Source organism: Falco cherrug, chromosome 4, assembly GCF_023634085.1.
Source record: "Falco cherrug isolate bFalChe1 chromosome 4, bFalChe1.pri, whole genome shotgun sequence".
Lineage (NCBI taxonomy): Eukaryota > Metazoa > Chordata > Aves > Falconiformes > Falconidae > Falco > Falco cherrug.
In genome coordinates this window covers 6,791,085-6,803,549 of record NC_073700.1, presented here as the reverse complement: position 1 = coordinate 6,803,549, position 12,465 = coordinate 6,791,085, and the positions used below count along the sequence as shown (strand labels likewise).

The 12,465-nt window shown below is 47.2% G+C and overlaps 1 protein-coding gene across 5 annotated transcripts in view; it reads left to right on the top strand.

Annotated features, from left to right (window-relative positions):
* STAB1 (stabilin 1) overlaps positions 1–12,465 on the top strand; it is a 57,857-nt gene that overhangs the window by 27,179 nt on the left and 18,213 nt on the right. For all 5 annotated transcript variants that reach the window (XM_055708585.1, XM_055708584.1, XM_055708586.1 and 2 more), the window contains 17 exons: positions 1,091–1,192; positions 2,161–2,247; positions 2,599–2,710; positions 3,237–3,420; positions 3,661–3,754; positions 4,698–4,856; positions 5,759–5,854; positions 6,230–6,325; positions 6,926–6,973; positions 7,851–7,981; positions 8,377–8,488; positions 8,709–8,786; positions 9,162–9,263; positions 9,740–9,847; positions 10,351–10,482; positions 10,675–10,803; positions 11,662–11,718. In XM_055708585.1, coding sequence (XP_055564560.1) covers positions 1,091–1,192; positions 2,161–2,247; positions 2,599–2,710; positions 3,237–3,420; positions 3,661–3,754; positions 4,698–4,856; positions 5,759–5,854; positions 6,230–6,325; positions 6,926–6,973; positions 7,851–7,981; positions 8,377–8,488; positions 8,709–8,786; positions 9,162–9,263; positions 9,740–9,847; positions 10,351–10,482; positions 10,675–10,803; positions 11,662–11,718 — 1,827 coding nt within the window. The remainder of the gene's footprint in view (positions 1–1,090; positions 1,193–2,160; positions 2,248–2,598; positions 2,711–3,236; positions 3,421–3,660; positions 3,755–4,697; positions 4,857–5,758; positions 5,855–6,229; positions 6,326–6,925; positions 6,974–7,850; positions 7,982–8,376; positions 8,489–8,708; positions 8,787–9,161; positions 9,264–9,739; positions 9,848–10,350; positions 10,483–10,674; positions 10,804–11,661; positions 11,719–12,465) is intronic.

Here is a 12,465-nt window from a genome sequence, read left to right as displayed (position 1 = left end):
TCTGCTCTGCTTAAGGCAGAGTTTTCCTGCTCACATGCTGAGTCTGCTAGCTCCTCCAAACTGCTAGAACCCAGCCTGATCCCACCAGTACCATCCAGTATTACCATATCACGGCAGTACTGTATCACAGCCTGTATCACGGCCAGAGAATCACAGCAAGCTTCCTGTGCTGCAGAGGGTGAGAAATAATTTGTTCTTGGCCTATGCTCCCTGTTGGTTCGGAGATAAGCAGAACTAGCTGAAGGTGAAGTAAGGAGGAGTCTGGGGGCTGGTGTTTGAGTTGTCCCATGCCGAGTTTAGCAGAACAGCAAGTTCCAGGAAATCCCCATGTAAAGGCCAGGCCCAAGCTCTTTGTGAAAGCCAGAGAGGTGTTCACCACTGTTGACTGTTGGGCGTCATCTCAGAGACCTGACTTTCAGAAGAACTTGCTGATGTCTCAGCATGAACGTCTGAAGTAGAGCTCTGCAAAATCACTAGTCACTCATTTTCCTCTCTGATTGAGGCAGGTGAAGCCAGAATCATCTGGAGCCCAATTAGCCTGTGTCTAACTCCATGACACATCACTGAGCATTGTTCCAAAATTACTTGCAGTTCTTTTCCTCCCCCTGCTCTCTCTTCCCTCTGTCTCACCTCCCTGTCTATCTCACCTTCCTCCCTTTTTTCCATTCCCTCCCTCCCTCTCTCATTCTCTCTCTCACTCCCCTCTGCCCCACTCTCCCTCCCTCCTTCTCCCCTTTCTCTTTCCTCCCCTCTTTCTTCCCCTCTTTTTCTCCACTACGCCCTTTTCTCCCTTTTGTCTCCTCTCCTTCCCTTCCTCTCTCTGTCCCCCTACCCTCTCCCCCTACTCTCTCCCACAGCGTACTAATTTTAGAAAAAAAGGGCAGCACCTTGGCTCAGACCTGGGGACTGCTGGGAGCAACAGGAAGCCACCATGTGCCTTCTTTCGTGATAGGCATGCCGTAACAGTATCTTGTTCACCTTGGCTCCTCCGTGAACTTCCTCAGCTCTCAGAGATAAGCATAGTTGCTCTCTGCAGCAAAAAGAGCAAAGGGCAAGGTTACAGTGCTGACGAGTTGTTGTGTTTGTACAGGAACCAACGCTCTTCCCAAAAGAATGTGTCTACATCCATGATCCACAAGGCCTGAACGTCCTGAAGAAGGGGTGCGCCAGGTACTGCAATCAAACTGTCATGGTGAGTGTGATGGAAGACCACGCGCCCTTTGAAAGGAGCGCAGCTTTGCTCTTCCTCATTCATCAAGAAGAGCTCTGACTCCTTGAGCTGAGAGAGGGCTGGATGGGAGCGAAAGCAAAGCTGTCCCGTGCAAGGGCTGTCCCCAGGACCATCACATAAACTGGCTACCTGCGTTTGCCTTGGCAAACAGAAAGAACACAGGGTACCAGCCTGCTGCGAATGCTAGAAAACAGCTCAGTTAAACCCGAGTACAATAATAAATAAAATAAAGGATGGATGCCAGTTGCAACCATCCAGCCTGGAGGAAGCCGTGAGTCAAACGGTGCAGTGTTAGCTCTGGCATGTTTTCTCTGAGAGTGCCCTGGTTTTAGCATTTCTCCCAAAGGAAACCGAGGGAAAGTGCTGTGAGCTGTGAAGTGATTGCATCCTGTTTAGGAAACATTGTCAGACGGTTCAGGAAAGTCACTTTTAGCAAGTTGATGGACCTTATGCTTGTGTCTGCAGCTCCTGAGCTCTCACAGTGCTGACTATATGAAATGATTTGTGGGTGTCTCATTAAATACTGCTGATTGTTTGTCTTGTGATTGTTCTTCCACTGGTCATTCATGATGAGGCGTGTGATCCAGGGCTGATACATCCCTCCAAAGAATGCAATCCTCAGCAAAGATCAAGTAGGAGTGAGTGGGCCAACACTGTTGAACAAATAAAAAATATGGACCCTACTCGTTGAAGCCAGAGACAGCAGAAAACAGTGATTTATTATGAGAAGAGGTTGTGAGCAGAAAGAGGGGTTTTGCTGGAAATTAATCTAAGTGCCAGAGCTGTTAGAAACGCAGATGCCAAATGAGATGGTCCATTTCAGTTCATGGCAGAGAGGAGAACCAGGATTTCAGAATTATGAGGCAGGATGACTCCAGGCAATTCTTGTGAAGTCACGTCATACCTTTGCAATTTTGCTTTTGTTTCAGAAACCTGGATGCTGCAAAGGATTCTTTGGTCCAGACTGCATGCCGTGCCCAGGGGGATTTTCCAGTCCATGCTATGGCCGGGGAAATGTAAGTACGGAAGATCCTGCTGCGTTGCAATGTGCAGCTGAGACAGTGTGGTTAGAGAGTGTAGCTGTAGACAACTGTAATTCAGTTTGTGCTCCAGAGCTAAGCCCATAGCAGTGGCAGCAGAAGATCCAGGGAGAATGGCATGTACTCGGTGTGTTTTAGATATTGAGCTCTAGTGTGAATCATGTCATGACTGCTGGGGACAGCTCTGCTTATGTGAGACATTGTATTACTACCACCACTCTTCAAAGTCCTGGGTTTTATTGCAAGTCCCAAAGTACCTTTGATAGCTACCAACACCTCAGCTTTGCCTTGGTTCTGTGAGTTTCCATCCCTCTGTTTTCCTTCTAGTGCAGCGATGGCATACAAGGGAATGGCAACTGTAACTGCTTTGAAGGTTTCAAAGGAATAGCCTGCCACATCTGTTCAAACCCGAACAAGCATGGCGAGAACTGTGACGAAGGTTGGTAATTCTGATAGAGAGACTAGAGGAAAATGCAGGGCAAGGACAGAGTGCAGGGTCATGTATCCCAGATTCCCTTCTGGCAAAACCAGCATCGCAAAAGAAGTGACGGAAATGTCATCGTGTTGTCCCTTCAAACAACAGTGGAGAAAACACAGCTGTTATGACAGTGGTGACTGGGGTCTTGGAAACATCAGCCAAATCTAGGTGTGGGGCTTTGATTTAGATCTGTCCTGCTAGGAAGGAAAAGACAGTTGACAAGGACCTTGAGCTTGATAGCCTAAACTTGAACCTGTCCTTACAGCTTATAGAAAACATGGACCCAGGCAGTCACAGGAAGTGTTCCCTCACCAGGTTTCGGGTTATGGTGGATGTCTCTCAGCAGACATCCCTCTGTCAAGAACAAATGGGGTGATCATTTGGTTCACAAGAGGTTGTGAAGGAAAGTTGGGAATCTAAAAAATGCCTCGCTGTGCCGGATTCTGGACTTTTTGTAGTTACTGATCTTACTCCATGTACTTGTCAGATTGTGGCTGTGTCCATGGTGTCTGTGACAACAGGCCTGGCAGCGGTGGTGTGTGTCAGTCCTGGTCCTGTAAGGAAGGCTATACCGGCAAGTTCTGTGACAAGACGTCCAAGAACTGTGGCCCGAGCGGACTGTCCCAGTACTGCCACCAGAACGCTGTCTGCAGCCTCAATGACACAACAAGGTCAGTCTTTTTGGCGTGCCCGTTCAGGTGGGCACATCGTCATTGTACAGGCACTCAGCAGCTGTGAATTGTGTATGTCTGTCTGCGTTCTTGTTGCACAGGATAGATAAACGCAGCCAACCTCCTAGAAGTCAAAGCTAGGTTCTTGCTTGCTTGAGGGGCTCAAGCTGCCTTTTTGCTCTCTGCTGGCTTGCAGAAGGGGCTGCTCTATCTGTGTCCCTTTTGTGCTTATACTTTAAGGTGCATCTGCATGGATGGGTACGAAGGTGATGGGTTTTCCTGCCAACCCATCGACCTGTGCGGTCAGCCAGAACGAGGAGGCTGTTCAAAGAATGTAAGTGGGGCCAGACGGTACCAGTATGGAGAAGCAGCTCCTGTCCATCAGAGCAGGAATCCAGGACTCCTGGGACTGTTACAGATTTTGTGTGCTAACTTTCCCTGTCTGTAAGATAAGGTGAAATAACAGGAACCTTGACACACTTGTCATAAGGATGTCAGTCGTTTGGGTTGGTGCCAAAATGCAGCACCCCAAGGAGAGTTGGGCTGGTTTGCACCAGATGTTTGGGCAGCCATGGAGATGAGCGGTACAGACAATTTTTGGGTTGTATTGATCTTCCCAAGTTCTTGTAATGTGTGTTAGTTTCTCTGTCGCTGTGTTTAGGCTGTAGCTTAACTGTGAGCTCCAGCTTGTATTTCCAGTAGCCATCAACACTACATTATTATCCTTAGTAAAAAACTCTGGTGTTTTATAATGGAAACGACTGCCAAATGGTCAGACCTCATTATAATTTAAACCTCTTAGTGGCAGGAACACATTGGGCTGTGTAGAAGGAAATAGGATGGCACTGGATACGACGTAGGTCTTTCCTGAGAGAGATCTGGCTTCCATCATTGATTCCATTGAACATTTCCAGGCAGGAGATTGTGTGAAGAGAATTCCTCTTCAGGGAAAATCTCTTCTATAATGCAAGAGCTTTACAGGATGGTAGGGAATGCCCTGGGAGTTCTGAGCCATCCTAGACACAAGTATCTGCCTCGCTGAAAACACAGAATGTTTCCAGAATCACTATATTATGAAGCTGTCTGACTTTTCTGGAGAAGATGCTTCCACCCCCACCCCCAGCGCTGGAGTCAGAGTTGGTCACTCATAAGTTCTCCACAGTCTGATGAAGGATATTTGCTGCTGTATTTGCATTGTGCTTCTATTTTGCGCTATTTGCATTGCGTTTGCATACCTTCTGCTGAGTGTCATTTTTTTCCTCTCCCTTCTCTTGGAGGCTGCGTGCACCAGTACGGGCCCCGGCACTGCCACCTGCCAGTGCAACACAGGCTGGACTGGGGACGGGAAAGCCTGCGTGGCTATAGACAACTGCATGCTGGAGAGCAGAGGGAACTGTCACATCAATGCTGACTGTGTTTATATTGGCCCTGGCCAGGTATGATCATGCTAAGCAGGCTGATGGTGGACTTCACATTTACTAAGCTGCTCTGAGATGGCCCTGGCTTGCCAGCTGTGGAAATCAGGCTGGTCAGCTGCAAAGGCTGCGTGGCTGCTGCCAGAAACACCGGTTGCAGCTAAACCCACACAGTGTACTTGCATGTGGTGAGACGCAGTGACGTGTTTGAGGCTGCTGCTCTACTCTCAGAATTTTTTGCAGCAAAGGGAGGAGACTGCGCTCCATAACACATCTTGGTATAAGGCATCAGTTGCTGTGTCCCTCTTGTTCCCAGATCACAGCATTGTCTCTGGGTGATGCTAAAATATACAGAAAAGCGTGTCTGTGGAGGGAGCTGGGCCGGGAGTCAGGCATCTTGAGATAGGAGGAAGGCGTGCAGGAGAGGTGGCTTCTCAGGGTGCTGCTTCTCAAGGTGCTTCTTCCCACTGAGCAAGGAGGGCATTGGACAATGTGCTGAGAAAAGGAGCCAAATCTTTAGCAGGTTTTAGTGAGATGAGATGTGCCAGTGCTCTCCTAGCTATCCTGAAAGCAGGAACTTTGGAGTTAACCCCTCCTCTCTTTCTGCCATTCACAAAGTCTGTGTCATTCCCTTTGAAAAGCTGAAATAGAGATGGAAACCATCACCTTCAAGTGACCACACACACAGCCAAGCAGTGCAGGGGATCACTGTGCTTGAGTAACCAGGCAGTGTGCGGGCTGTGATAGAGGATGGTGCTCTGCTATCTCTAAGGAAATATCTCCACATTTCCAGGTCTCAAAAGACCGGGAAGAAAACTTGGGAAAATAAATTAAGAATAGGTTTTGCTGCCTTAGACCTTTCCTGGGTAGCAAACGAGGATGCTCTGATAGGTCTGTAAAATTGAAATGTCTCTTGCTTGCAGAGCAAGTGCGTCTGCAAGAGGGGTTATGCTGGTGACGGCTACAACTGCGATGCAATCAACCCATGCCTCATGGACAACGGTGGCTGCCACGACTTGGTGAGTAGCTGAAGAGCCGTCCCAAGGCTGGCGTGGCAGTGGAGGTTCCTCTGCTCCCTGACAGAGGTTTTGCAGCCATGGCATCGAGAGAATTGCAGGGTTTTATGTTATGTCATCTTACTGGCATACCACTGAGGTGTTATAAAGGTGGATCCTCTTGATTTTTGTGAGTTCACACAACCAGAGCTATCACATAGGCTTAGCTGCATGAGGTATAAATCCAGCGTCACCATAAAGGCAACAGGAGGAAGGTGCCTGCCTGTGTGTGTTCCCATAGCCCCGGCCACGGAAGGCCAGAATTCGGTTCGCAGATAGGTGTAACACTGCATAACCTGTGTTTCTGCTCTCTCATTTCTCCTTTCCTCGTATTTGCAGGCTACGTGTGTGCCTCTTGGGGGAGGAGAGAGAGCCTGTGCTTGCCCTGAAGGCTACGTTGGGGATGGCATGACATGCTACGGGGACATTCTAAAAGTGAGTAAAAAGCAAGTATCTGAGGTCTTCTTGAGATTGGAGAGAAGTGGCTCTGCTCTCACATTCCTTTCTCTGTTACCTGAGTTGCCTCCTCCTCTCAGCCACCAGCCTGACAGCATGAGCATGTCCCAAAGCGACAGGGACAGAACTGATGCCAAGGCCAATTATTGCCAATGAAACCATTGGCAGTGGTTTCTAAGCTGCTTCAGCCCTGTCTGTCCTGTGCAATAAGTCATCTTTTCTTTGTTGTTTGGAAGGTTTTTCAGGTCAGAGCTGCTAGGCTCATTTTCTGTCATTAGAAATATCAAAGGCCGTTGTGGATTCAATCCGTCCCTGGTAAACATGAGCAATTGCAGAAGAGTTGAAAAGAGTTTGGGTTTTGGGGATTTTTTTTTTTTTAATGCCTGAAGCTTGGGTTTAGAAGTACCCATCCCTCCCCACGATACGTGGTGCCGGTACTGGTTGTGGGGTGAGGGGCATGTCTAAGTCATTATTGCCAGCTTTGATATCGCATAGGGCTCCTTTCCCACACCCTGGGTCTCCAGCCCTGCAGCCTCCGTGCTCAGCAGGGGTAACCCTTCTGTTGTTTCTATTTGGAAGGAGCTGGCCAGGAATTCCCACTTCGCGGGCTTCTACAACTGGATTAAGGTAAGAACAGCCATGGGATGCCGGCACAAGTTCTGAAGAAGTGAAGCCTGTGTGAACGCTGCTGTTAGAGGAAAAGCAGCTCCATTTATCTTTTTCATTAGAGAAACACAAAACAGTGAAGGAGAAATCATTACAGAGCAGGCATGTAGAAAAGCTCTGAAGTTTGTGATAGTGTGAGGGTCATGAGTGTGTTTTGGGAGGCCTTGTTTCCAGCACAGGAGGAAGCTGGAGCTGTGCTACACTTAATTTTGATGATTGTATCATCTGTAACTCCTGGCCATCATAAAATAGTACAGAAGGGAAAGAAAAAGAGGTAGCATTGTAATAGCTATTTTTCAGAAGAACGTGCTTTGAGAAGTCAGACTCCTCGTTCCTTTTCTTGTTACTGCTTCCCAGTCTCCAGTGTGGCAGTAACAGAGATGTTCCACAGACACCAGCAGGTCTGTGGAAGCACGCTATGATGTACGGCAGCTAATTGAGCTTTAGCTTACCTGTCCTGCTGCGTACCGTGCTTTTGCCAGGAATAATCTTGGTCCCTGCCCCAAAACTGATGTTGTGGGTTCAGGAGGGATTTATGGATATGACTGAAGGGGGTTTGAAGATTAATTGAAGCGTGAAAGTAGGGCTTAAAGCAGCAGGTTTTCCCTTGGCAAACAGGTGTCACCTGTCTTGCCTACACCACCTGTGGCATTCATTGATTGCCAACAGCACTTCCCTGCCGTGCCCAGGAGAGCCTGCTGTGCTGCCGAGCATATGCCGTCTTTCTGCACATCCCTTTCATGCGACTGCAAGAGCAGGATGGCTGTTGGTTATGTGCTGTGGTATAGATGTGACAGTGTCACGTCTTACTTGTTCATTTTTGTGCTTTGGACAACAGAAATCACTCTTCAGCATCCCAGCAGGAACCAATGTCACTGTCCTGGTGCCATCGGAGGAAGCTATCAAAAACTTGAGCCAGACTGAAAAAGATTTCTGGTTGACGCCCTACATGCTGCCATTTTTAGTCAGGTACGAGGAGACTCCTGCTTTTGCTTTACTATGCCAAACAACAGTAACAAAGCCATGAACTGGATTTCTGCTGATACAAGACCAACAAAGAGTCATCTTAAGATAAACATAGAAGCAAGATTAAATATCTAGCAGGCGAAGAATTTCGTAGGTCTTTAAAACATAACGGACCACAGGCAATGGGAAGCGGGTTTGTTTTCCATGTGTTTGCAGAGAGAGATTTTCCCAGTCATGTAGATGCAGATGGCATCAGGACAAGTAATTCCCTCCATCATTCTCTCCACATGCTTAACTACTTCATGTGAGAGACGTGAATGTTGGGTGGTATGGTCTTGTCTCTCTGTTATTGCAAACAGCGCCCTAATCTTTTCTTCACCTGTCTTTGTTCCCTTCAGGGCCCACTTTCTTGAAGGTGTCTTCACTGGTGAAAAGCTCAAAAAGTATGACAGGCCAGAATTAGCCACCCTCAACCCACAGACCAAATGGCAGATAAACACCAGGAGCGGTGTAAGGGTTTCTTACATAATGCACATGTACCAGTATCAAACTAAACTGCTCGGGAGCTGCTGTATCCAGTGGGGAGGCTGGATGGGACACTGATGCCCTCAAACTCAGACATCTTTCAAAAATTGTACCCGGATCCATCATGTGCAATCTTGAACAGTGTATTTGTTTGGAACTTGCTTGACAATTTCTAATCCTTTTACTTCTCCTGATACTTTTGCAGGTGTTAACCATCCAGAATGTGAGTATAGTCATCAGCGACATCCCTGCCAGCAACGGTATTATTCATGTCCTCAGTAAGGTACGTCAGTACATGCAGTACTAGGAAATGCTGCGGCTGTAGCAGCAGGTTTGTGTTGCAGCATCTGTGATGGGGCCAAGGAGGAATACATGTGTGGACCGTTAGGGATATGATGGCAAAGATATATTTGGTTATCACAAGGTCCTGACAGATGTTTCCTGTGCAGCAGTGTTTAATGTTTAAAATACTTGTCTCCAGGACAAGCGAGAGGGAAGTTCCTCTTCTCTTGGCTGACAGAAGAAGAGTTAAAGCTATTGCAGAATTGTGTAAAATGAGGCCTTTTCTAACTGCCTTTCTTGCAAGCAGGGCAAGAGTCTAGTGATTTCTCCCAGAGCCACTTGCCCAAACTTGCTTATGAACTCGTTGTTTCCACAGGTTTTGTTGCCACCTGCAGGAGATATCCCACCAAGTCCTCCAGGTCTGCAGAAACAGCTTGACTCAGTTGCCTCATTCAGCACATTCAAGGAGTTGCTACAGGTAAGCAGTTGAGGTGAGCAACGTTGTGGTTGTCAGAACTGTCTTTTGAGTAAATGCCCACCTTACCCTGTACTGATGGACCAAAATTTGGACTGCCTGGTGAGAAAAGGGGGACCACTTGTTTTCTGCCATTCATGAGGGATCTTCTGGGAAAGCTCTTTTGAGCAGCCCAAGAGTTAAATACTTACAGGTAGTTTACAGTGGAAGCCAGCCTGTCTGCTGCAAGCACATTCATGCTTGTACAGGGCAGAGACACCTAGAGGAAAAGGAAGGCTTGCTCGTCATTGGGAAGCTGCACTTATGTCAGCGCAGGAGGAGGAGCAAGCAATTAGATGTGTGTGACTGAGCAGAAGCCGTGTATCCCGTTTTCAAGCGTTTCCTCTAGCGCTCTTGCCTTTGTAATTGATTTAATGTGTGGTTTGGTTTTTAGTGAGTACAAATGTAATTACTAATGTTCCTGTTTGGACATTTTGTAGCAATACCAACTCATTGGAAAGATCGAGTCCTCTGAAGAATATACCATTTTTGTTCCTGGAAATAATTCCATTGAGGAGTACTGCCATGCTGCCAATGTGACGCAGCTGGTAAGGTCGCTGCTTGCTTACAGTTTGAATATGTATTGCAGTAAATGCAGGGACATGTATGCTGTCAGATCATAAACTTGAGTTTAGTAGATTTGAGCGTGGAAAGGAAAAGCATATCTGGTGCTAAAAGTTGGGAGAAATGTGGCAGAGAGAAATGAGAGAGTTTCCTGGCGTGTTGCAGTGGGATCTGAAAAGAACATTTGGACCTCAAATGCAAATTTATGGGTAGATTTGTATGTGGGTAGATGGTACAATGTGTTCGCCTTCCTGGCTGGCTGTGGCAATTTTCAACCTTTGGAAACATTCCAAAAAGCATTTATGGCTTCATCCAGTAACAGAGTCATCAGGTGTGATCAGTCATCTGTGAAGGGAGTTAACTAGGTTCTGTGGGCTTAGTTAGCCGTTACAGATGCTTAAGAACTCTTCTTATGCCATACCTCTGACTGAATTGTAGCCTAAGAAATCAAAAGAGTCCTAACATTTGGGGTTTTTTGTGGATTTAGGACAACGAGACAGTGCAGTACCATGTTGTACTGGGAGAGAAGCTCTTGCCCACGGACTTGAGGAGCGGAATTCATAAGAACAGCATGTTAGGGCTCTCCTACTGGCTCATGTTTTATCAAAACAGCACCCAGGTAAGGAAGGAAGACCATTCTGCCATTTGAGGATCTGGCTTGACCTATCACTTTCTAAGGCTGGTGGCTGGATACACCTATTTCTGTTTTGCACACGCTTACAAGTTTACCTGCTGTGATTGACAGCTGTTAGGCATTCCATGCAATGGGAGTTGAAGGTTATCGCATCAGCCATTTTCTTCTCCTTTGCAGAAGTTCATCAATAATATTCCTTTGGATGGAAAATTTCTTGAGACTAAGAATGGCATGCTGATTGGGGTTTCACAGGTCCTCCAGATACAGAAGAACCGCTGCACCGCCAATACCACCACCATACAAAAGGTAATGATGATTACCAAGGAGCTGACCACCGTTTCACAGGGTTTCTCCACCTGCTGAACCAAACTGATGAATAGCAGACACCCTACCTTGCCTCTTCCACAGGGATGAGACAGTAGCTTGTGGTCTAACCCCAGATGAGCCCCACGTGAAATGGGGCATCATGGAGAGCTGGTACCTCCTAGCCTCAGCCTGTACTTCCAGTGCAGCAGATCTGCAGCTCGCGTGCAGGTCACGTTCAGTTCCGTTGCTGGGGTGCTCCCACAGTGCCAACCAGGGGGCAGGCAGACACTCGGACTCCCAAATACTCAACAGTAGAAGGAAAATCCAGCCCAGTTCTTGCATGGCATGACCACAAAGCATTCCTAGAAAATGCTGTGGTCTGCCTGGGAGTCACGGCCAAAGTCCAGTCCGCATGTATCCTGTAGCTCTTGGCCATCTGAAGATTGCAGGGTCAGACTGAGGTATGATTAGAAAAAAAAGTATTTGCAGCCTTGCATGAAGGAACTCCAGGCCTACAGAAAGCCCTACCTCATCTCAGAGACTCGGGAGAAGTATAGCGTGTGATCTCTTGTGGTTTGTTTTGTGGTGCAGTCTCTGGAGTGCAGAAATAAGACCTTGTGTACACCACTGGAGTGCAGGAGTAAGACCTTGTGCGAAGCCTTTGATAGCAGCCAGGACCTGAGCATCATGCATCATGATTTTTCTTCTTTTGGTGTTTGGAGCCACGGAGATAAATACATCTTTGTCTTTGTCCCAGCCAGCAGCCTGTACAGCACCATTTGTAATTCAAGATTAGTGTCTTGGTGTGACGTGGGTTAGAGGGCACACATGTGACTTGTCCTCTTCTCTGTGCCCTAGTCAAGATGCGGGAAATGTGAGAAGGGGATCAAGTGTCCTGGTGGATCAGTTCTTGTGGTGAGTCTTTGATTCATGTGACATCTCACAGATAGTTTGCAGATAGTGCTTTGATGTCCTTTTATTGCTCTATAGATGTCATCTCGATACCTGAAAAAATGCGCCCTTGAGTCCTCCGTGGCTCGTTCATTAGCAAGGTGCGTAAGAGAAAGCAGAAACCAAGGGAGGCTTACACAAGAAAAACACCAACATGAACCATGAGGCTTCTTACAGAGCTGGCACCAGCCTTTCCCTGAATTTCAGGAGCTCTTTAGAGCGTACAGTGCGGGGAGTTTCCCCCCGTATCAGGGAAGAAGAGGTGGTTTTTTTCATCTTTTACTCTTTTGACATTATCACCAGGGAAAGCCAGTTTAGGGGTGCCGATAGCTATTTCCCAGCCTGGACTGTTGATTTGTTCACACAGATGGGCTGGTTGTGCCTGCAGCTTGTCTGTGAGTGAGTGACAAATGTTTCCAGAGCAGAAAACAACTAAGCATTTCATCTCCATGCAGGCTATGAATTGCCTAGCAGAGACATCTGGCTTCTTAGGCTTTATTACTATACTGTATGCCAAAAATTTTCCAATTACTTTTTTTCAGGATTCATACTGACATACATACCATGCATTTGGCAGGTAACAAAACAGGCTTTGTGTGGTGACCTCACATCTAGAAATGCTTCATTGGTCTCGGCTCTCAATACTCCATATTTTTAGGGCTGTTCCTGAAGCATAAAAAGCATTATTCCTCTGTTAGGCAAGAACGCTGC